The 24366-nt window shown below is 36.2% G+C and overlaps 1 protein-coding gene across 1 annotated transcript in view; it reads left to right on the forward strand.

The window, feature by feature from the left end:
- Sesn (Sestrin) overlaps positions 1 to 24366 on the forward strand; it is a 123735-nt gene that overhangs the window by 65210 nt on the left and 34159 nt on the right. The window contains exons 5-6 of the mRNA XM_090379006.1: positions 7002 to 7259; positions 14061 to 14170. Of these exons, the coding sequence (XP_090235132.1) occupies positions 7002 to 7259; positions 14061 to 14170 (368 nt within the window). The remainder of the gene's footprint in view (positions 1 to 7001; positions 7260 to 14060; positions 14171 to 24366) is intronic.

Genomic DNA, 24366 nt, shown 5'->3' on the forward strand with positions numbered 1-24366 from the left:
GTTCTGTGCAGACACGATAGGCTGGATTAAGTGCTTGAAAGCCTTGTGGATTAACTCAACACTTGAGGGAGGCAGAAAGACTCTAGGGTGGAAGCCTTTATCAGCGTGGCCCACACTTTTAGGTAGAAGGAATCTATTTTGTAGAGATGGTATTCATTTAAAAAAAGGTGGTTCAATGATTTTTGCCAGTATCATTATGGGTTCTTTAAGGTCTCAGGGAATCTGCTAGTTAGAGGTGAGAAGGGTAATACAGACCCTTTGTTGCCACAACAGCTGAAGTTGGCAAGATGTTCTGAGATGAGAAACATTTCAAATGAGTGGGAAGATAAAGCTGGGTTTAAAAAAGCCTAAATAATATCAAAGGATTTGTCAGGGTAGTAAACTGTATAAGAATACTTAGTCTTAACTGTGCCTACAGTAATGTCAGGTGCATTTTCAATAAAATGGTGAATTTGAACTCCAGGGTAGGAAAACTAATGCCCACTTAATAGGGCTAACAGAAATAGTGTCACCCAGAAATTGTGGGGGGGGGGTGATGAGTTACACTATGGTATTTGTAATATATTTAGGAAAGATAGGGAAGACAGAAGGGGTAGTGGGGTCATGCATCTTATCAAAAGCAGTCTTAGTACAAAAAGAGTTTTTTTGCTGTTTCAGAAGTTACGGCTGCCAGCCTAGAATCTGTATGGTGTGAAATAGATGAAAGCAAAAATATAGTGTGTTAGTTGTCTGACAGCACCAGGGGTTTCCCCCATCTCCACTAGCAAAAGTATAATGAGAGTGGGGACTACGACAGTAATCTACAGACCAGATGATTGTGAAGATTATGAAGAGAGTCTACATGTAGATGGAATGGGTGACTTTAATCTGCCACCTAATTGATTGGAATAAGTAGGAGGGAAACTCATCATGAGAAACAATTTTTAAATAAACTAGATGATTATTATTTGTGCCAGCATGTTAGAGAAAATAGTAGGAGTGAGAATATTCTTGACCTTGCCATTACTTATGAATTAAATGACATCACAGAGCTTAAAGTACAGAAACTATTGGCAGGTAGTGATCACACAGTTGGAAGAAGAAAGCTATTACAGTTGTTAAAGGTAAAGGCATGAGTTTTTATTTCATAAAAGGGAACTATGACAGTTTAAGGTGCTGCATGGAATCTATTAATTGGATGGATTGTGGATGAATACATCAGAATCAAGGAATACCTTTAAAGCAATAATTACAGAAGCCACGAATACATATATCATAAAGGAAAAATAGCACAAGGATGATGCTGAGAGAGAGATGAATATGTAGCCGGCCATTCTAATAGAGCACATAAAGATGTCATAGGAAAGTTATACAGAGTGAAGAAATGTACTGAAGCCTACTGCAGCTACAAATGGGTCTGTAATAGTAGCACACAGATAAGGTTAGGGAGGTTGAGTATGAGAAAGCACTGGCTAAGAGAGCAAAGAATGGGGACAAGGAGTTTTTCATTCATGTGAATACAAAGAAGCAAAAAAGAAATCAGATTGTATCCTTGTGTATTGCACGTGGGTGAAGTCTTAGATAACCCAGCTGATGTTGTTGATGAATTGAATAGGTACTGCACATCACTCTTTAGTGAGGAAAGACCATTCATGCACTGTATGAAAATTAGTCATTTCGAAATTACAGATGACTGTTTATTAGAAAATGCTTACTTCTAGGCAAGTAAGGCTCCTGAGTTTGCTTATACCTATTAATTTGATTGAGGCACCCAGAGTGTAATGAACTGTTTAGATTAATAATGAGCATATTATTGAACTAGTGATTCCCTTGTATTGCAGAAGTTCCAACCTATCTTCAATACATAAAGATGGTTCTAAGGAGAAGTCTAACTACAGACTGGTTAGTCTGACTTCAGTTGTAAGGAAAACTTAAGAGTGCAATCCAGGGACATGTGATCAAGAGTGCAATCCAGGGACATGTAGATAGAGATGCGTTTTGAACACACACACACGCGCGCGCACACACACACACACACACACACACACACACACACAGCATGGTTTTGTTAAGGGAAAATAATGTTTAACTAACCTAATAAGTTATTTTGATATATGGATGTAGCTATTGAGCTGGATGTAGGGAACAATTTCAACATACTTGATTTGGATTTTAGTAAGGCATTTGATTGTGTTCATTATGAGAGGCTACTGAATAAGCTGGAAAATGTTGGGATTACTGGATAGATTCTAAGGTGGATTCAGGATGGCTGCAGGACTTAAGGTAGAGGGTTGTAATTTATTTGATCTTCTTCAGCTAGGTGTAATGTCAGAAGTGAGATCCCCAAAGGATCAGTTACTGGACTTAGGTTGTTTCTGATTTTCATAAATGATATCAACAAAGGGATAATAGCATGATGTAAAAATTTGCAGATGACAAAGATTGGGAGAGTTGTTAATTAAGTGCCAAGCAATGCTCCTTCAAGATAACCTGAACAGGTTTCAAGAATGGTCAGAAAAGTGACAGCTATGTTTTTTAAATTGGTGGGATTGAATTAAAAACATTAAGCAAAAAAAGGGATCTGGGAGTTATGATGAGCAGATATGAACTTTTCTCAGAAATGTAAACAGGTGGCCAGGAAAGGCCACAGTGCCCTATCAACGTTTTATTGAACAATATCTTGTAGAAATAGGCAGGTCATAATCCCACTGTATAAGGTAATTGTGAGACTGCATCTGTAATACTATGTCCAAGTATGAAGACCTCATCTAAAAAAAGACAGCTTCTTGAAAGGGTCCAAAGATTGGCAACTTGCATGATGAGATCGGCAAAAGGGTGACCATACGAGGAAAGACTTTGATTACGTGGGTTGCATAGCATGGTAACCAGGCACCTTAGAGGGGACCTGATTGGGATTAGTAAAATGAATGAAGGTAGAATTTTTACTGTTATAAAGAACTTCAAAACTAGAGCCATCTGCCTCACACCGGGTAGAAAAGGTCCAGGTTTGAATTCCTGTCGTTGGTCTCAGGTGCAGATAGTGTTCCCCTCGCTAGTAACTGGGGTTTTTCATCCAGCAAAACAGACAAATTTACCAGAGAACATATGCAATTCAAACACAATACACATGGGTATATGAATTAACTTTCCGAAGGCATATCAGATTTAATGTCTAAGTTTGCAGATCATATGAATGTTGGCAGGATGGTTAATCAAAGTAATCAGTTTGCAGATATGAATGTTGGCATGGTAGCCACAGTATTTTGTCTAGGTACTGCAACAATATCTAGACAAAATAGTAGTAGTACAGGCATGTGATACAAGGAAGCAAGCGTATGAGCTTATGTAGCAGCAGCCAAAAAAAAAAAAAAAAAAAAAAAAACAACAATTTCACACATCCATTCTCTCTAAATGTTTGTCCAGTTCCTCCTTGAATTTATTTAATCTATCAACTTCCACAATGACAAGTGGAAGTTTGTTCCAGCAATCAACTAACCTGCTCGCTAAAGGCGAATTTCCGCACATCTATTCTACAACTGTCTTTCTTCAATTTGAATTTTCACCCCCTCGGGTTCGTAATCTGAGCTAGTGGAAGAATGCCATCAGAATTGATTGTGGTCAACCCATTCGAGGTCTTATACACCTCAGATCACCTCATAGGTGCCTACCTTCCAGCCAATTTGCAGAACTTAAGATTTTCTTGGTAAGAGGACCCCTTTGTTCCCCCTCACCAATCATGTTGCCCTTCTCTTTACATGCTAGGAACTCTACATCCTTCCTAAAATAAGGCCTCCAGACCTTTATGCAGTATTCAAGGTGTGGCCTGACCATTGCCTTATACAAAGAGATAATTGCCTTTTCCCTACAAGCAGAATTCCTGTATATCATTGACAATACCTCATGACCTGCTCTGGTAGCCTGTCTGCATTGCTCAGAAAACTTCATATCTGACTGTACAGTTACATCCAGGTCTTTTTCATTTTCTACTACCCTAAGTACTGTAGTACCACACAGTTGGTACATTTTTCTGGGGTTACTTTGCATTTGTCAATGTTAAACTTCAGTTGCCACTTCTCAGCCCATACACAACTTTTCTAGATCCTGTTGCAGTAACACACTACCATTACTGTCATTAACCATGACAACCTTTGTATCATCTGCATACTTGGACATTAAGCCTGATATTCCTTCATCAATATCATTGATAAATATACAAAATAACAGCAGGCCCAACACTGAACCCTGGGGGGGGGTCCACTAATAATATTAGTCCACAAAGAGCAGCATCCATTGATTACCACTCTCTGTTGTCTCCCACTCAACCACCGTTTTAACCATTGTAGCAACTTGCCCTTAATACCATACTGCTCCAATTTGTACAGTAGTCTTCCAAGCGAAACAGTGTCAAAACCTTTCCTGAAATCCAAGTATATATCAAAATTATTTTTTGATAGCCGAGTGGTCAGGAGCGGGAGTGCAGTAGCACTCCCGCTCCTGACCACTCAACTCCCGGAGCGGGAGTACAGTAGCACTCCCGCTCCGGGAGTTGAGTAGACCGGGGTTCAAGTCCCTGACTGCTGAATACGGTCGATCTGCCAATCAGAACTGGACCAGCGTGGCAGATTATGGTCCATTTCCCTCACCATGAATTGTTGAGGAGGCTTCCATCCTGCAATGGGTTGATAATGGCTGCACTTTACCTTTTTATTTTACTTTGATTTCAGGAGGAGAATAAACCCATGCTGTGTCTGAATTATTACTGTAGTCTTGTCTAGATGATCCTTCTAATTAGGTAGGTGGTCTACCTAATTTGAGAAGTGACAATTGGACTTCATAATCAGTAATCATAGATTAATGTACTAATTGTGTTGTACCACACTCAGGAAAGTGGAGAATAATAAAAAAAAGACCTAGTGATAATTGTGTTAGGTATTGAAGTTCTCTGAGCGGTGCAAACTCACTGCCAGGACAGCTTAAGAGGTTTGCCGGTGATACACAAGAATTTTGTGAGCAAGGGTGAGGAGGTGATTATCTTATTGTATAAGGCATTGATCAGGTTGCACTTTGAGTAATGCATGCATGTATGTCTGTAGGCTTCATTTTAAGAAGGATGGATCTGTTGGAATAGGTTGAGCAATGAGATTAGAGAGACAAACAAAATGATACTCATACCAGGAAACACTTGAGTTCTGCTAACTGCAGTGCATGGAGGTTAACTACCTGTGAGGAGATCTTATTGAGTTGTTTAAGACTTTGAATGGGTTGAGTAAGCTGATGGGATCTTCTCTGTTCTTCAGACCACACACACACGATGGAGCATAATTTCAAACTGAGAACAGTTATAGGATAGATATGCAGAAATTTATTTTCCTTCAGCCAGCAGGTGGTAGATTGTTAGAACAAACTTCTATTGTTGTGGAGTTCGGTAGTTTGAATAAAATGAAGGAAGAACTAGACAAACTGTTTGAAGGTATTCACGTGTAATATGGGAAGTTGTTGGCTTTCTTTTCTTTCTTTTTTTTTTGGCTGATGCGTATAAACTTGCTCTCATGCATTATTTGTCACTACTAATACTACACTGCAGTATACACCAATTGGTTATAGAAATTTTATACCAGAAATGGCCAATCTTTAAAACTTCCAGAGTCGGTTCCAGAAAGAAAAATGTTTTATATAGGGTGAACCAAGTGTCAAAAAGGATAACGAATACACATTATGATGTGCTCCTGATTAACGAGCATTTCATTATGTATTTTTGCAGTGTTTTAATTGCACAAAACAGTGGCACTCTTTCTGTAGTAAACGCTTGGAGTGTTATGGAGATCCTTCTAATAATATGGAAAATAGCATTTCTTTCCTGAAAAGATTAGCTGGAAATTAAAATTAAGAAACTATAAGAAGAAAATGCAGAGTTCAAAGTAAGAATTAAAAATATACTCAAAGAAAGTAGAACGTCATCCTTATATGAGAAACTGAAATCTATGATAATGAGAGCAGGCCTACAATGAATTGCATGTAAAGACATTGTCACAAATTTTCACTCTAAGTATGCACTTTAATGACAGAAAAATGGATTCATCGGATTGTGGAGACATAGCAGTTGCTATTTCTGAGAAATGTTAGCACAAAAGCATGTAGACATATGTGGAATATGCTTAAATGCCTTCTGCCTTCCTTCAGTTATCTTAGAAAGGGAATGTCATGGTTTGAATGTTCCTCTGAGATTTTGAAAAAGTTATTATTATTCACAATAGATATCTGCAACATTATTTTATTTTTATGTGTAAAGAATGTTTTCATTTAGTTTTTTAGTAATGATGTCAAATAAAGATAAGGCGCCTCCGTAGCCAGGTGGGCAGGAGCGGAAGTGCATAGCACACGCTTCTTGATTAGACCGGGGTTTGAGCCTGTGACCACCAAATATGGAGGATGTGGAAAGGTCAGGGAATGACCACTGCATACCCTCGGAGCAATATGGCCTTAGTTGTTAATGCTCCTAAAAAAAAAAACCAAACCAAATCGAATAAAGATAATATTATGCTTAAAACCATTTGTGCACATGTTAATGCAGTATTCTAAATTAAAGAGTTTGAAGTGATAATTAATATTTCAATGCAAATAAGTCTTTATATTAAAGTTAAAGGAGCTGATGCTATATCATGGTGCCCTGGGTTCTATTCCAGATGGTCACAGTGGAATTACAGTTGGCAAAAGCAGCACAGTTGCAAGTATGGCCTTATCACTCAGGTTTGACTATGAAAAATGCCTTTTGTTAACAAAAATATTTTGTTAATAAGATTCTGTTAACTGTGCTTTGTTATCATAATCAGTGGACTGCAGTGGTGGTGGTTAGTTTGAGCATGATGTTACTGTGCAAGCTGGGACCAATTTGATCACATTTAAGAGCAAACCTTGGGTTCTCACTTTTTTTTTTTTTTGAAGGATTAATATAATATGCAGTTATTTAAAGCTTTAATAACTAGAGTTTTCTAAGTAATGGTTTTTGATTTCTTTGTTGGTAGTCGTGCGGAGATTCTGTTGAAGAATTAATGAAGAAAATGAAGAAAATAATGGAACAGAAGTGTGAAGAGCCTACTGATGAAGAAAGGATGAAGCGATTTGAAAAAGTAGAAAGTCAAAGTGCTGAATTAGCAGCTGGTTTAGAGCAAGTTGCAGTTCCTAAGGATGACCTTTCAAGGTTTATGGATGAACCTGATTTCACCTATCAGGATTTCACAAAAAGAGGTGAAATTTCAGAAATGCCAACATTTCGAATACAGGTATTGTTTTGTTTCATGTATCTTATGTATATATAAAAAAACTATTCATGTAAGTCGAGGCAAGTTTTATTTTTTTAAGATTTGATAAATTTATTCTGTTAACATAGCTGGTTCATCAGTATCAAACACTCAATTATGCTATCTTCTATGCATTGGACTCCTGCTTTACAATATTAATCCGTTCCAGACACACCATCGTATCGCGAAAATATTGTAATGTGAACCCAATAGCACATTGTTTTTTGGTAATTCGTTCCAAGACCTTAGAAGTTGAAATTTTCACTATATAACTAAGCTATTTATCTCTCTAAAAGGTGATTTTTATAATAAATTTTATGTATTTATTAAAACTAATATATTGATTAAAGCACAACACAAAAGTCACTTCAATTAAAGGATGCAAAAACCAAACATGTGGCCAACATGTTTACAAAGGCTGCTATTGGCTGAGAGGAAGGACCACGTGGTTTGGTTGGTGACAATCGTAAACCAAGCTGATCATAACGTGGTCATTACATGGTCACTGGTTAGTAAAATCAGCTGCTTTATAAAATCAAATTTCAGAAAATCTATTCAAATCATTAAAATGCACTACACTTTCATTGGTATGTTTGGTTATAAGAATCAGTTGTAATACCTTTGTGATATTTCTGGAGGTTACGACCATAAAACAATAAAAACAGTTTCCAGTTTATGGGGCTTTTCTGTTAGTGCAATTTATTATAAATGGGTAGTAAACTCTATCTTATTGCATTTTGCAATAGTACTGACAGCTGGAATTCCTGGGTTTTTACGTTATCATGGTGAAATGTGTTTCCCCTTCCATGGAATCGTCAATGGTATAAAAAACAAATTTTCAGAATCTTCTCTTCATTCCTATTTTTTTTTAATTTTCGTAAACTTGTTACTCCATATCTCACTTGCATGTATTGTAGTTGCAGTTTTATGCATGCTGTGTTTTCGTTATTGATTGCTTATCTTTTTAACTGTTTTAAATTTTACAACAAAAAAATGTCAGTGAACAGAAATATCAATTAGTTAGCATGTACATATTACAATAGTAATTAAGCTATGTACATAAGCATAAATTTATATATTATATTTTTTGATAACTTCTGGAAAATATTCTTCCGATTTTCACATATCATTTAATTTTGTTAATTGGCAAGGTAATAAAGCGTAAATTTGTGCTTTATATCTTTACCATTATAGCCTGTGTATAATATTCCTCCTATTTTCACTTATCAGAATAAACATTTAATAGAATTAAAATTCAATTTGCAAACAGGATCACAATAACTGGAATTTACTACATTTCATGTAGTGAAAGGAGAGTCCATAAAGTGAACCAATCGTAAAGCGGGGGGGTCCACCGTACATTATAAGTAATGTATGAGTTATTACATTTAATGTATTAATGTGAAAACATTTTCTTATTTTAATTATGTAAATATTGAAATTTTTTACTTCAAATCATTAATTTTAATTGAAGTTAGAAGGCAAACTATTTTTTTTTTTTTTTTCAATGAAAACTTGGAACCCAGGAGGTATTAGAAACTATAGTATGGGCTGAAGATGAAAGAAGACACTTGTTGATATTAGACATGAATTTCTGTAGATTGTAATTTTCTGGTAATATGTACGAAGGAAGGTTGTTCCAGAAAATGAAAAGTTGAATGAATAAATGAGGAAGAGGAAAAGTTGGTTCTGTGAGTTTGAAGCTGGACAGTAAAAGGATGTTGGCTGGTTATGGCATGTGTTTGGACTGCTTTGGAAGAGCGAGCAGGTATTTCAGAAGCCAACTCAAAAAAAACAGTGCCCATGGAAATGCCTATAGAAAAGTTATGCAGCAGAAACAACGTCTACGAGATAGAGTGGAGAGACTTTGTCAGAGATGAGTCAATAATTAACCTGACTGCCCTCATTTGAATGGAATCTAGAAGCCTAAGAGAGGTTTTGGGGACACTGCTCCAGATGTCGGAACAATTGGGAGTATTCCATAGCAGTGTAGATTTGTAATTTTTACATAGTGAACAGCTTTTCTTTCAAACAGCTGTTCTTTAATGCTGGGATATAAAGAGAAAACCCAGTTTTTTAGATGCAGAGGAAGCAATAATTGTAATGTGCTTATGCCGAGAGAGAGAGAGATTAGAAGTCAGGGTAATCCCCAATAGAGATATGTGGCCTTGCCTAAAAATCAGAATGCTATTGAAGATAAGCATAGGAGCTAGAAGAATCCTTTTTTGTGAAATATAAGACAAGAATGAGTTTTAGAAGAAGATGAAATTAACAAAGTTATCTTTACCCCATTGGAGAATTACATGGAGATCAGCATTTAAGGAATTGATAGTGAATATTTCAGAAGTTTGAGCAGGGCAGGGTTTCTCAAACTGGAAGGTGGAATGCAATGTGCTATCATCAGCAAAACTGTGGATAGGATTTTGAGTCAATGGAAGAAGGTCATTAATATAAAAGAGGAAAAGAGTGGGAGAAAGAACTGAACCTTGTTGAACACAGGTGTTAGAAGACAGATCCGTCTACCATTACCTGACAGTGAGGAGTCTGAGAGAAAACTGGATACACTATTAAAAAAAAAAAAAAAAAAAAAAAAAGTAAACCATAACATGGAAGCTCATTAGAAGATTTTATGCCAAACATAATCAAAAGCTTTTGAAATGTCAAGAGCAACTGCTTGAGTTTCACCAAACTTTTCCATTGAATTTGCCCATAGATCGGTAACTTAAGCCAAAATATCATCAATGGATCGACACTGACTGTAATCCATACTGATGATCATTGATCAGATGGAAGGTTTCTAGATAGTTTAAGAGTTGGCAGTTAATTTCTTCTGTTACTTGAAATGGGAGGGATTTGTCACCTTTTTAGGAACTATGAGTAAATTTCCAAGCAGAAGGCAAAACACCTTTGGAATAAGAAAGTGAAAAAAAAAAAAGGAACACAGAACAGGAGTAAGCTCAGGGGCACATGTTTTGAGAACAAGTAGTGAAAATACCATCAGGACCTGGAGCTTTGGGGGTTTGGCAGACTATAAGTGGAAATGGACATCATTGAGTTTAGAACTGAGACCATATCTATTTGGGAAATGAGAGAAGTTTTTGGGAGGTTTAGATCTTTTTGCAGATAAGTTTGTTCTGTTAGTTTGACAATTCATGGTGTATCCAGAAGTAAGAAAAGATGGGGAGGACATGCTGTATGAAGTAAGGAAATTTTTGGATATGACTTACACATGATAAGAATATACTCAGCTCCTTGATAATGCTTCAGTCTGGTGAACTATCTAGTGGCCAGCCTGCGAATACCATTTTAGAGCTGTATACTTAAAATGTAAGCAAGATTGGATTTTGCCATGATGTCCATCATAACCTCAAAAGACATCAGTCATACGCCGACTGGGCCAGCCAGGTGAGAAAGCCTGCCTGGCAACCCAAAGGTTACGGGTTTCAATCCCGCCTCGGGCTTGGATCAGAGTAGTGCAAAAACTATGGGAGGTGCATTATGGCCATAGAAGCTGATGCGCCAACAACTAACAAAAAAAAAAACAAACAACAATCATACTGCATGATGGAAGAGATTGGTGGGTGGTTTCTGGGTTCTACCACTTCAGTCCTCCAGTAAGCAAAGTGGTAGATTATTCTCATTGTTTGATGACAATAATCTACCATTTAGTAATAGTTATTAACTAGTTGTACTCGTTGCGAAAATTTCGCAATTGGTAGCAGAGTTTTTCTCTAGCTGTCCTAAAGAAATTTAGTCAGTGTTTTGTCGTGAGCAGGTGAGCCAATATGTGTCGAATCCTTTCTCATTTCTTGTATCTGAGGAAACTTAATTTTCCTTTCGTTTCACCATCTTTCCAATTATTCAAAATGTGCACATTTTGTTACAATTTCACACATACAAAATGTAGTACGGTCTCTATAATACTTCTTTGAAAACGACATTTTTTTTTTTTTTATATTCTCGTGCCCTTCTGGTAATCTTATCTTAAAATGCTGGAATGATCTGACCCAAGATATTGCTACATACAGTTTGGCCGTGACTAAATACAGGGTTAGTAAGCGAAATTCCGATTCTATCAAACATTTGCCCTTGACTTTTATTTATAGTTATTACAAAAGCCAGCCGAATAGGAAACTGCCATCTCTTAAATGAAAATGGCAAAGTCGAATCAGATGGAATTAAATCTACACGTGATAGGAGTAGCCCTTTTCCTTTTGCTTCTCCTGTTATTTTTTCTAGATCCAAACAATTTTACTATAAGTCTCATACCGGTGATCAATCCTTCTGAAATTGCCATATTCCGCAGTAAAATAAAATTATCCCCGACCTTTTCATACTTAATATGTAAGGCTTGACAATGAACACACGTTTCACTAAGTAAGCCAAAACCGTGACATATTAAATCTTTCCGATCCTTAAATGCACATTTCAGACCGATCCTGGATGCATTTGTAGGAGCACAAAAACTCATGTTTCTTCTTTGCTGCAAGGTACTTTCAATATGACCAGTCAGAGTAGCATGGCAGCATAGCAGGGCTAAGGTAGGCAGTGCTGGTAGACAAAACTGTCCCGTTCCGCAAAATAAAACTATTCGCAATTTTTCTGCACATCTAAGAAGAAATATCTTCAATTTGTGACACTTTCAGCTCGATTGGTTAGGCCTATTATTCACAGTGGCTGTTTCGAGAAAACTGCTTCCATATTAATATATAGATAATTAATAGTGATTAATACTTATTATAGAATTATACTTTGATGTGAAAACATCCATGGTGGCACTAGAGTAAAATCGATTGGTAACAAAACTTTCTTACTCTAATGGAAATGATGCAGTTGATTGTTAATGAAATTTTTTTATGGAAATGATGCAATTGACGTCACTTCTATTAGGTGGCTGTTTGATTTTAAATGATTCAAATGACATCACTTCCTAAATGATGCTAACGATGCTAACTCAGTCACTAACATTGATTCGATAGAGTAAGTAGTTGATTCAGTAGAGCAAGTTCATACCAAGATATGGAAATGACGTCACTTCTTAAATGATGCCAACTCAGTCACTAATGTTGATTCGGTAGAGTAAGCAGTGGGTAGTAATATGCAAGAATAAAAAAAGAATATTATGCAAGGAAGTGGGTAGTAATATTATGCAAGAATAAAATGCAGACTTGAATAAAATCTACTCAAGATTTTGATCAACATCAACCTTCTAAGTAGCATAAGTAAGTTTCGATCAAACTGTACAAAAATTTAAACGGTTTTACTCTAGTGCCGCCATAGATGTTTTCACATAAAATAGAATGTCTTTTATGCATACAGAGTACACATGCTGCTTCTTATTTGCATTGTGTGGTCATATATGGAAATTAATGATTAAAAAAAGGAATTTAGAGTCTAGAATTCTATAGTAAACCCAAATTATGTAAAGTTATTACTTTTGAGATCTCTTTTAGCTTCCTATCATCAGGCTGTGAAATGAGATATATTCAGATACTGTAAGCTCTGATCACACCCCGCAAAAACTAAGGATGAGAACAGAGAATTTTTAGCCTTTTGTGATATGGGGAACTTATGAATATATCCTTGAAGTGTTGAAATGTAGCTGATTGTACAAAATTTGTAGTTGTTATAGCTTATACAAATTTTGTAGTTATAGCTTGTATAAATTTTGTAGTTATGAAGTATTTACACATTCCCCCTTGTACTTAGCGGATATGTGTAAATACTTCGTTAGGACAAAATTTTTATTTAGTCTTTAATTATATTTTGTTTGAAGCAGGTAGCACCTTCCAACTGAATTTTAACTCTGACTTCTAAGAATTAACTCTAATACTTAAGAATATGTAAATTAGTTTCTGTCAGGTGTTTTTTTTTTTTTTTTTTTTTTAATATTATTCTAATTGTGCCCACCAACAGAAAAGTCTATGGACCAGCATTGGTGGGTGAATTACTGGCTAACAAATATCTTCAAGAGTTTGCCATAAATTGAAACAGTTGATTGTGTCAATCAAAATACATTTTCAACCAAGCTGTCCCAATTGTTTTAAAGTCAGTTTAATTCAGTCTAATCAGATAGGGATACTATTTTAATAAAAATAGTGTTTTTATTAAAATAATTTTTATCGTAGTTCCTTTATGATAACATCATAGTATCCAATCCAATTTCCAGGTATCAAACAAAACAAAAAAAAAAAAATCTTTCTATCACAACTATGGGTGAAGAATATAAATCTTTTTTGAATCCCTCTTTTACAATGCACCCATGCACAAAGCCTGGGTTGCACATAATAAAACCACTGTAGAAGCCTAGTTTTGATGCTCAACCCGGAGATTTTTTTTTTTTTTTTGAAGGATTAAACTTATTTGCAGATTAAATACAAAAAGTATTAAACTTTGTTGCAAATACATTGGGTGAAAAGAATTTTTTTTATAAAAAAAAAATTTTTAAAATTGGTGTCTGTGTACACTCGTGTGCTTGCGCGTACACACACACACACACACACACACACACACACACACACACACACACACACACACACACAACCTTATTTTTGTCATTTATTTAATTGTAAGAATGAGCATACTATGTAATGAAACAAGATTTATGGAGACAAGATTTCCTCTGTAAGACAAGTGAAATAAGTGAGTGATTTTATTTCCCACTTATAATAAGCCAGATTAGGTTAGAATTACAAACTTTTCTTTTTTAAATTAAATTAAATTAAATTTTTTTTCTTTGATCTTTAATTGTACTGAAAATGTTTTCTTTTTTATTATTCCTAGGATTATTCTTGGGATGACCATGGGTATTCTTTGTTGAATCGACTATATAATGATGTTGGAACCCTTCTAGATGAAAAATTTAAAATTGCTTGTAACCTTACATATTATACGTGAGTTTAATTTTTCTACTTTTCAAATTAAACAATTTAAGAAGCAGTTCTAATTTATAAGTGTTTTTTTTTTTTTTTTTTTTTCCAGAATTTTATTTGTGCTTATTCATATATGTCTTTATTTTAGTTTTGCTTAAACAGTTTTATTTACTTATTCATTGGGCCTGTTGGGGGGGGGGATAATATTGTGAGTATGAGTTTCTAGCATTTGAAGGCTGCAGGTTTGTTTCTATCACTGGAGGGATCAAAGTGTTAAGACAGAAATTAAATGCAGTAGTCTATGTACACAATTTTCAAATTTCAGTAGAACCTCATAAATCTGGTATCTTTGGAGCATGTTCTGGATTTCTGAAAATATATTTTTTTGAAGGTTATGCATATGACCTATGTATTTGGGAGGTAATTTTTTATTTTCATTAGATAATACAGTATCCCTGATTCTATATTTGATGGCAGCAGAATTGATAGTCACCAGCATTAAGCCAGGTTATTAATCCATACTGCTTGATTGGTCTCCACTAGAAAATATACTTGCCTAAGAAATAAAGGTCACTGGTTGTGGAATGGATGTTGCGATTGTTCAGTGTCTTACAATATCAGGTATAAATAATGTGGTTTTAGCATTAGTAGAGGCATTTGATGCAAGAAAGCAAGCTTATGCAGCATCAGCCAAAAAAAAAAAAATAAATAAAAAATAACCACTTCCACTTCACCCCTCTGTTCGTTCGAAATACCTGTCCAGCTGAGCCTTAAACTTATTTAGGCTATCAACTTCCACGACAAGGGATGGAAGTCTGTTCCACCAACCAACCACACGTTCGCTAAAGGCAAATTCCGTCACGTCTATCCTACATTTGTCTTTCCTCAGTTTGAATTTATGCCCTCTCAGATGATTATTCTGAGCAAGAGGAAGAATCCCATCAGCATTGAGCATGCTCAAACCATTCAAGGCTTTATCAGCTCACCTCGCTGGTGCCTAGTCTCCAGACACTGTAATTTGCAAAACTTAAGCCTTTCTTCTTAAGAGCACCCCTTTGTCCAATTCACTAATCTTGTTGCCCTTCTCTGTACTCGTTCCAGCATCTCTACATCCTTCTTGAAATGAGGCCTCCAGACCTGTATACAGCACTCTAGGTGTGGCCTGACCATTGCCTTATACAAGGGAATAATCACCTCCTTATCCCAGCTAGAAAAATTCCTATATATCATCGACAATACACCATGAGCTACTCTTGCAGCCCATCTGCACTGCTCAGAAAACTTCATATCTGCCTGCACAACCACCCCCAAACCACCCCCAGGTCCCTTTCATTCTCTACCACTGTCAGTGTAGCCACAGAGTTGATACATTGCTCTGGGGTTGCTGTTTCCCATATGTAGTACTTTTCATTTGTCAATGTTAAACTTCATTTGCCATCTCTCAGCCCATCTGCTCAACCTTTCCAGATCCTGTTGTAGTAGCATAGTGTGTCAGTAGTGTCCTTGACAACCCTGCCAACCTTCGTATCATCTGCAAACTTGGACATTAGCTTGATATACCATCATCAATATCATTTATAAACACAGAAAACAATAATGGACCCAATACTGAACCCTGAGGGACTCCTAATAACATTAGTCCACGATGAGCAGTGTCCATCGATTACCACTCTGTCTTCTCTCCCTCAACCATCCCTTTATCCATAGCAGCAATTTGCCTCCAATGCCACACTGCTCCAATTTGTGCAGCAGTCTTCCATGTGCAACAGTATCAAAAGCCTTTCTAAGATCCAAGTATATAATATCAAAGTTATTCCCTGCATCCAGTTCTTTTGTGACTGCATCATAGTATCCAATCAAATTGGTCAGGCAAGATTTCCCCTTAACAAAACCATGCTGTGTCTGAGCTATAACTGAAGTCTTGTCTAGATGATCCTGCAGTGCTTCTTTAACCAGTGCCTCCATTAATTTTCCGGGAACAGAAGTTAAACTAACAGGTCTATAATTACTTGTGTCGCCCTTTGATCCTCCTTTGTGAATTGGGGTCACATTTGCACTTATCCATGGGTACTTCCCCTGAGTCCAAGGAAGCTCTCATAATTATGGCTAAGGGTTTGCTTACTTCCTTTGCTGCCTCCTTTAATATAGCTGGATAGATCCCGTCCACACCAGGTGCCGTTCTTGTATTTATCTTCAACAATTTCTCCTCCACTTTACTCTCAGTTATTACAAGATTCTCTAGCTTACTGCCAGAGTTGAATACACCTCTGGCATTTCCCTCGCTGAATAACTCCTCATGTGTGAATGTCGATGCAAAATATTCATTTAGTTTGTTAGCTACCTGAGCAAGATCATCAACAGTTGACCCATCGATATCAAGTGGACCAATCTGATTCAACCCCTTCCTTCTAGAGTTTACATAAGTAAAGAACTCATTGCTGTTTTTCTTTGCATCCCTTGCCAAAGATTTCTCGTAATCTGCCTTTGCCTGCCTAACCTCCTTTGTAACTTGGTTACAGATCAACTTGTATCTATCATAGGCTTCTGTGTCACGTGTTAATTTGTATGTATCCCATGCATTTTTCTTCTCTGCCATATGTCTCATTAGTTCATCTAACATCCTCTTAGGCCTAAACCTTGAACAATATTTCTTAGTTGGTATGTAAAGCCTAGTAGCTTCTAAGATAAGTTCTTTGAATGCTTCCCATTTTGAATGTGCTGTTGGTAACATCATCAGTTGGTCCCACTGAATAGAATTTAAATACTGTCTCAGTCCATCTTAGTTGCCTTTACGAAAGCAATAACCCTTCCCTTTACTCCTAATGGTAGTTACCTCTTTGAGTAAATCCCACTTCAGCACACTGTGATTGCTGCCACCTAGTGGTTCGTTTACCTGCAGATTCTTAATGCATGAAGAATCACTACTGATAATTAAATAAAGAGTATTACTCCCTCTAGTTGCCTCCCGAACATGCTGATGTAGAAAACAATCATCGAATAAATCCACAAAAGCCTTGCTAGTGTGTGAGTTACCAGCCCCCAAATTCCAGTCAATGTCTGGGAAATTAAAATCCCCCATTATAAGACTCTCTGATTTACTGGCCCACTCTATTTCCCTGTACAGTTTCTTATTATACTCATCAGAGTCATTAAGCCTATAGCACACTCCTACTCTCAATTTTTATCCCCCAATGCATATGTCACACCAAACTGACTCGACACTGCACTGTCCAGCAATGTCGACTGGCTTCACTTCCTTGGATTTTATGTATTTCTTAACTAATAGCATAACCCCTCCTTCCTTCCTTCCTATCCTGTCTATCCTTTCTGTAGACATTGTTCTCCCCAAATTCCAGTTCTGCATTCCTTATATCTGTGTGACACCACGTCTCTGATGAAATCCCCACAATATCTGCCTTTGATGTTTTGAGCAATACCTCAAATTCATCAAATTTATTTACTAAACTCCTAGCATTGGTGTACATGCAAGTATACATGCACCTGTTCTTTTTCTTAGCTACCCTAACACAACCCATGTGTTTACTTGTACCCAAATGATTCCCAGCAGTCTCTGAAATATCCTGCATCTTATTTTCCAGGCAGCGGCTCATTCCAATAGAAGCAGTGCAAGAATCACTTTCACCTCTGCCAGTGGCTACTGTTAATCTATTAGTCCTGTATCCCCCCAATCTAGCAGTTTTCCGACCCACCTAACACTGCCTCGATAGCATCAGCAAACATTCTTGCACCCTTTCTATTTAAGTGTATCCCATCCCTGTAGAAGCAGTCTCTCCTGTTAACAAGTACAGACCAGGCTGGCTGAAAAAATTCTACCCCTTGAGCCTTGCACAATCTTTCCAGGGCCGAATTGATCGACAGGGCTCTCATCATATACTCCCTCCTATCGTGTCTGGGCAGAATTGCAGACACCTTCAATTTCAACCCTAATTCATGGAATTTTTTCAACAGTGACCTGTACTTGTTAAGTTATTCCGCCGGTCTCCTATTTGATTTCGGCAATCAAATTGTCTCAAATTAACACATGCTACTGTATTATTAAGTACTGCTGTACCTTGAACTAGTATTGATTGTCTTCCAAAATGAATGAATTTATACAGTAGGCCCTCCTTATAACGTAGTTCGCTTTATGCTGATTTGCTGTTTTTATATTATAACCCATATCTCACTATAACACTCTTTTACCGGCATACTGATTATATAGTGGACTCTCGATTTTCTGGGATGGTAAAAAAAAAATTTCCCGTATAATCATTTCTTAAGTAAGTCAAGTTTTATGTAATAAAATATTGCTACTATATCCCTGATATGCCAAAATTAGAAAACCACATAATATCCTCAGAAGAATGAAGAAAAATAGTTATATATTTTTAATTAGTTCAATTAAATACTTTATCTGGGGATGGTGGTTGAAGTAGCTGGAGTGGCACATAAGAAAAGAAAACATAAAAGGAAGAAAAAATGCACATTATTGTACTATAAAAACTGATTTGTATTTCGCAGCCTTGGTTATATAGTTGACTTCATTGGTGCTGATTGCTTCACTGCTTCTCGTATTCTCTTTCTCTTTTGTGTTCACTGTTGCCACTGACAAATCTGAATTCTGTGCGATCCTTGACGTTTGGCCATTTTCATACATCCTTATTATTTTAATTTTGTGATCCAACTCTATTGCTTTCCTTATCTTGATAGATTTACTAGTACTGCTGTCACGTATTCTCTTAGTCGGCACCATGATAACAGTCAAAATTAAATTTTCTGAAAAGAACTTCACAGGGTTAAAGCGAAAATTCACTATCATCCCACGTGAGCTTGCATTTTACTAAAGCACATTTCTGGAGATCACTGCCATAAAACAATAAAAACAATTTGCATTTTCCGGTTTATTGGGCTTTTATGTTACTGCAATGAATTATAAATGGGTTGTAAGCTCGATCTTATTGCATTTGCGATAATACTGATAGCTGGAATTCTGTGGGTTTTTATGGCAGTGATCTCTTTACTGTGTGCCCTTTACTGCAATCTTCATTTATGCAAAAAAAAATATAAATAATGTAAAGTAAGTCTGAAGCTGCAAAAGTCAGGGACTTACTGTATCGAAAAATGTTCAGCAACCTATGTACAAAGTACGGCAATAGATAAAAAAACGAAAAACTTACACACACTACTAGCGTATTGGACACTGCGTGTCCAATATGCGAGTAGTGTATATTGGACACGCATTTATTTTTTACGATGTTGATTTTAAATCTAATAGCTTCCCTTTATTTTTTAAAATGTCACGTATGGTTTGGTCACCAGCGTTATAATGGTTCTTTAGACATTTAATTAACGGATGCATCGTTTTAAAACTTGAATAATTTGAAGTTTTTATTTAATTGAAAGTACAACTCCTGCGTTTGCCCACCATATTTGCGATTTCTAAACAAAAAAAACAAAACAACAAAAAAAAATTACTATAAAAAAAAAAATTCCGACATTCCTCACATAAATAACGAAACAAAATTTGTCCTTTTGCGGTGTGACGGAACACAACAATTGACGCGACGCACTAAAACAAATTAAATATTTGGGTTTTTTTTTTTGAGCAGCAGGTGTGAAGACATCAGGGGTTGCAAGATAATAGGTACACTTATCTCCCGATGAAGACTTATAATGCTGTTTCTTGTCACTTATTTACAACTTGCGAAATATCTGTTTATACCTATTCTAGTTATTGCTTGAATTTTATGATTTCTGGTTGTTTTTTTTTTTATTTTATAATTTGGACTCTTGAAGTTTCCTGGTTAATCCGATCCTGGTAAATCTAGAGTTTGCTTTATTTTTGAATTGAATTCTTTTACAGATTGAATGTTTGGCATGTTTAATGAAAATGTTTCATCTGATGTAGTCTATAGCATGAGAATGAATAGCAAAACAGCATTAAAACGTTTTCCATCCCGACTTGAGAAATTTTCGCACACTAATTTAATTTCAGTCCAGTGATTTGTTACGTAGATTCAATATCAATATTTGAAAAAATTATCAAGTTAAGGAATATGCATCATTGCTCAGTATAGTGTTAGACATTGTTCATAATGGACAGTTTACTTGAACGTTATATCATAATTAATGCAATGCAGTTACATTTTCAAAGAGTTAATAATGGCAGATAAGAATGAAAAAGCAATAACGTCTGGACACAGTATGAAGATTACAAAAGTAAGAAAAAGATTGAGTTCGGAAATTAAATTAGATGTTTTGAAGCAAGCTGATTCTAGTCAACGACAAGTGGATGGTGCAATAATATAGGACTAGCAGGTTCAATTGTAAGAAACATTATAAAAAATAAAGAATTCATTTTAGCAGCGGGAAACACAGCTGTTCCACTGCAGGCAACTAAATTGACTATGGCTAGGCTGGCTACTATGGAGAGACTTCTGCATAATTTTATTGAAGATAATATCTAATGCAGAATTCTGTGAAGTTCAATTATTATTAAAGAAAAAGTGATTAGCCTATATGAAGATCTAGAAAGCTCACCTCGAAAAAATGTGGAACCATTTAATGCTAGTAAGGGCTGGTTCAATAGATTTAAAAAGTGCTAAAACCTACACAACATAGAAATCTGGGAAGAAGCCACAAGTGCAAATCAAGAAGCTGAAACTTTCAAAAAAGAACTTGTTAAAATAATTGAAGAGGGGTGTTATTATTGCTCAGCAAGTTTTTAACATAGATGAAACAGGATGTTTTTGGAAACGAATGTCTAAAAGAAGTTTCATATCGAAAGAAGAAAAAAACTTGCCAGGATTCAAAGAGGCAAAGGATCGATTGACTTTGCTGTTGAGTGGTAATGCTGCTGGGGATTTTAAAATAAAAGCCCTTTTAGTTTACCATTTGGAAAATCCAAGGACTCTTAAAGGTTTCACTAAATCAAACCTGCCTGTAATTTGGAAGGCTAATAAAAAAGATTAGGTAACTAGGCTTCTTTTCATTGATTGGTACTCGAAATTCTTCTGTCCCACAGTGGAGAGATATTGTGTGAAAAATAACCTTGATTACTAAGCAATTCTGATCATGGACAATGCGCCAGGACATCCAAGCAAAGAGAACTTAGAAGATTTGAACAAGTATATAAATTTTTTACATGCCTCCAAATACTACATCTCTGATCCAACCAGTGATATGGGATTTACTTAAAGATGTAACTACCATCAGGGGTAAAGGAAAGGGTTTTTGCTTTCATAAAAGTGACTACAGAGGTCTCAGATAGTTTTAAATTCTATACAATGGGATCAACTGATGATGTTACCAACAGCAAATTCTAATTCCTTGAATGCTTCCTTGAAGCATTCAAGGAAGTAATTTTGGAAACTACTAGGCTTTCTGTCCCAACTAAGAAATACTGCTCAAGGTTTAGGCCTAAATGGATGGCAGATGAACTAATGAGACTCGTGGCAGAGAAGAAAAATGCAAATAAATTATCAGGTTACAAAGAAGACTATGGTAGATATAAGCTAGTCTGTAATCAAGTCACAAAGGAAGTTAGGCAAGCAAAGGCAGATTATGAGAAATCTTTGGCAAAGGATGTAAAGAAAAAAGCAAAGACTTCTTTACTTATGTAAATTCTAGAAGGAAGGGGATGAATCAGATTGATCCACTTGATATTGAAGATGCAATTGTTGTTGTACCTGCTGAGGTAGCTGACAAACTGAATGAGTATTTTGCATCTATATTCACACATGAGAAAGTCTGTATGGAAGTGGAGGACAGAAGCTTATCATACTTTAGCAGAGAGCTAAATGATTCTGTAATAATAAATGATTCTGTAATAAAAATAACAGAGTAAAGTGGAGGAGAAATTGTTGAAATTGAATGTAAGAAAGGCACTTGGGGTGATTGGGATCTATCCAGTTATATTAAAGGAGGTAGAAAAGGAAGTAACAAACCCTTAGCCATAATTATGAAAGCTGCCATGGATTCCGTAGACATCCCCATGGACTGGAGATGTGAAAAGGAGTCCCAAATTCACAAAGGGGGGGGATCAGAGTGACATGAGTAATTACAGAACTGTTAATTTAACTTCTGTTCCAGGGAAAAATAATGGAGTCACTGGTTAAAGAAGCAATGCAGGATCACCTAGACAAGACTGCAGTTATAGTTCAGACACAGCATGGGTTTATTAGGGGGAAGTCTTGTCTGACAAATTTGATTGGATACTATGATGAGGTCACAAAGAAACTGAATGCAAAAATAATTTTGATATCATATACTTGGATTTCAGGAAAGCTTTTGATATTGTTGTGCTTGGAAAACTATTGTACAAATAGGAGCAGTAGGGTGTTAAGGGCAAGTTGCTACAATGGATAAAAGGGAGGTTGAGTGGAAGAGAAGACAAAGTGGTAATCAATGGACACTGCTCTTCATGGACTAATGTTATTAGTGGAGTCTCCCAGGGTTCAGTGTTGGGCTCATTGTTGTTTTCTGTATTTATCAATGATATTGATGAAGGTATATCAGGGTTAATGTCCAAGTTTGCAGACATTACGAAGGTTTGCAGGTTGTTAATGACAGTAATGATAGTACACTACTGCAACAGGATCTGTAAAAGTTGAGCCAAGAGGTGGCAACATTAACAAATTAACGAAGTTTAACATTAACAAATATAAACTACTGCATATGGGCAGCAGTAACCCCAGAGTAACGTACCAAATGGGTGGTACTATACTCAGGGTAGTGGAGAATGAAAAGGACCTGGGGATAATTGTGCAGTCAGATATGAAGTTTTCTGAGCAGTGCAGACAGGCTGTAAGAGAAGCTCATTGTGTCTTGTCAATGATATACAAAAATTTTGCAAGTAGGGATAAAGAGGTGATTGAGCCTCTGTATAAGGCAATGGTCTGGCCACACTTTGAGTACTGCACACAAGTCTTGGCATCATTTTAGGAAGGATGTAGAGCTGCTGGAATGAGTACAGAGTGGGGCAATGAGATTGGTGAGTGGAACAAATGGTTTCTGTTAACAAGAAAGGCTTAACTTCTGCTAATTGCAGCTGGAGGTGATCTAATTGAAGTGTATAAGGCCTTGAATGGTTTGAGCAAGCTTAGTGCTGATGGTATTCTTCCTCTTGCTCAGATTACTCACCTGAGTGGACATAACTTCAAATTGAGTGAAGACATGCAGAAATTTCATAGTGGTCAAAAACTTAAATAAGATCAAGGGAGAACTAGACAAGCATTTGGAGCAAATTGAGGTGAAATGGGAAGTGTGTTTTTTTTTTTTTTTTGGATGATGCTATGTAAGCTTGCTTTCTTGCATCATATCTCTACTAATGCAAACAAATGCATGTGTAGCTATTAAATACTATAGTAGTACTGTATTATTGTATAGCTATGCAAGTGGCTTGAAATGCCGTTTTTATGAATGTTTAGCATTTATTTATTGCAATAAATTTTAATATTTTTGATTTTGTTGATACTCCATATTTATTTAAAAAAAAAAAAAAAAACTCGTATAAACTGAACTCAAAATGAAAACTCTTAAAGCAGGAACTGCCTGTATGTGATATCAAAATTATTTTTTTGCATCCAGTTTCTTTGTGACTGCATCATAGTATCCAATCAAATTGGTCAAATAAGACTTAGTATTAGCAATGCCTACATGTTGCAAGGAAGCATAGGGCTTAGAATCATAAGAAGAAAATTTAAAAAAAGAAAAGGAAATAGACAACCTATTTGTTTCCCTGCTCCCATAGGTAATTATCCAGCTCACCCAAACTGTCATCCTCTACCACCTATGTAGGTAACATTATTGCAATAATGTATAACTCACTGTCTAAAATAAAACTTTCTGCAATCCAGTCTAAATATCTCTCCCCATAACTTGATTTTATGTCCCCTAGTTCTAGAATCATGTATAATGGTGAACATTTTGTCATTCATTTTACTTATGCCCCTCTTAAACACTTCAATCTGGTCTCCTTAAAGGTGCTTAGTTTCTAAGCTGCCCAACCCACGTATTCAGTCTTTCCTCATAAGGATGCTGATCTGACTAGTGGAGTTACCCGTCTTTGGACCCTTTCAGGAAGCTCAGTCTTTCTTTATGTGTGGTCTCCATACACAGTATTCCACGTGTGGTCTAACAATAGTCTTGTATAATGGAATTATGACATCCTTATCTCTACTATGAAATGTTCGATAAATCATCGATGGGCCGCCTTT

The sequence above is a fragment of the Mastigoproctus giganteus genome, chromosome 8 (genome assembly GCF_048544385.1).
Source record: "Mastigoproctus giganteus isolate SK-2022 chromosome 8, ASM4854438v1, whole genome shotgun sequence".
NCBI classification, from domain to species: domain Eukaryota; kingdom Metazoa; phylum Arthropoda; class Arachnida; order Uropygi; family Thelyphonidae; genus Mastigoproctus; species Mastigoproctus giganteus.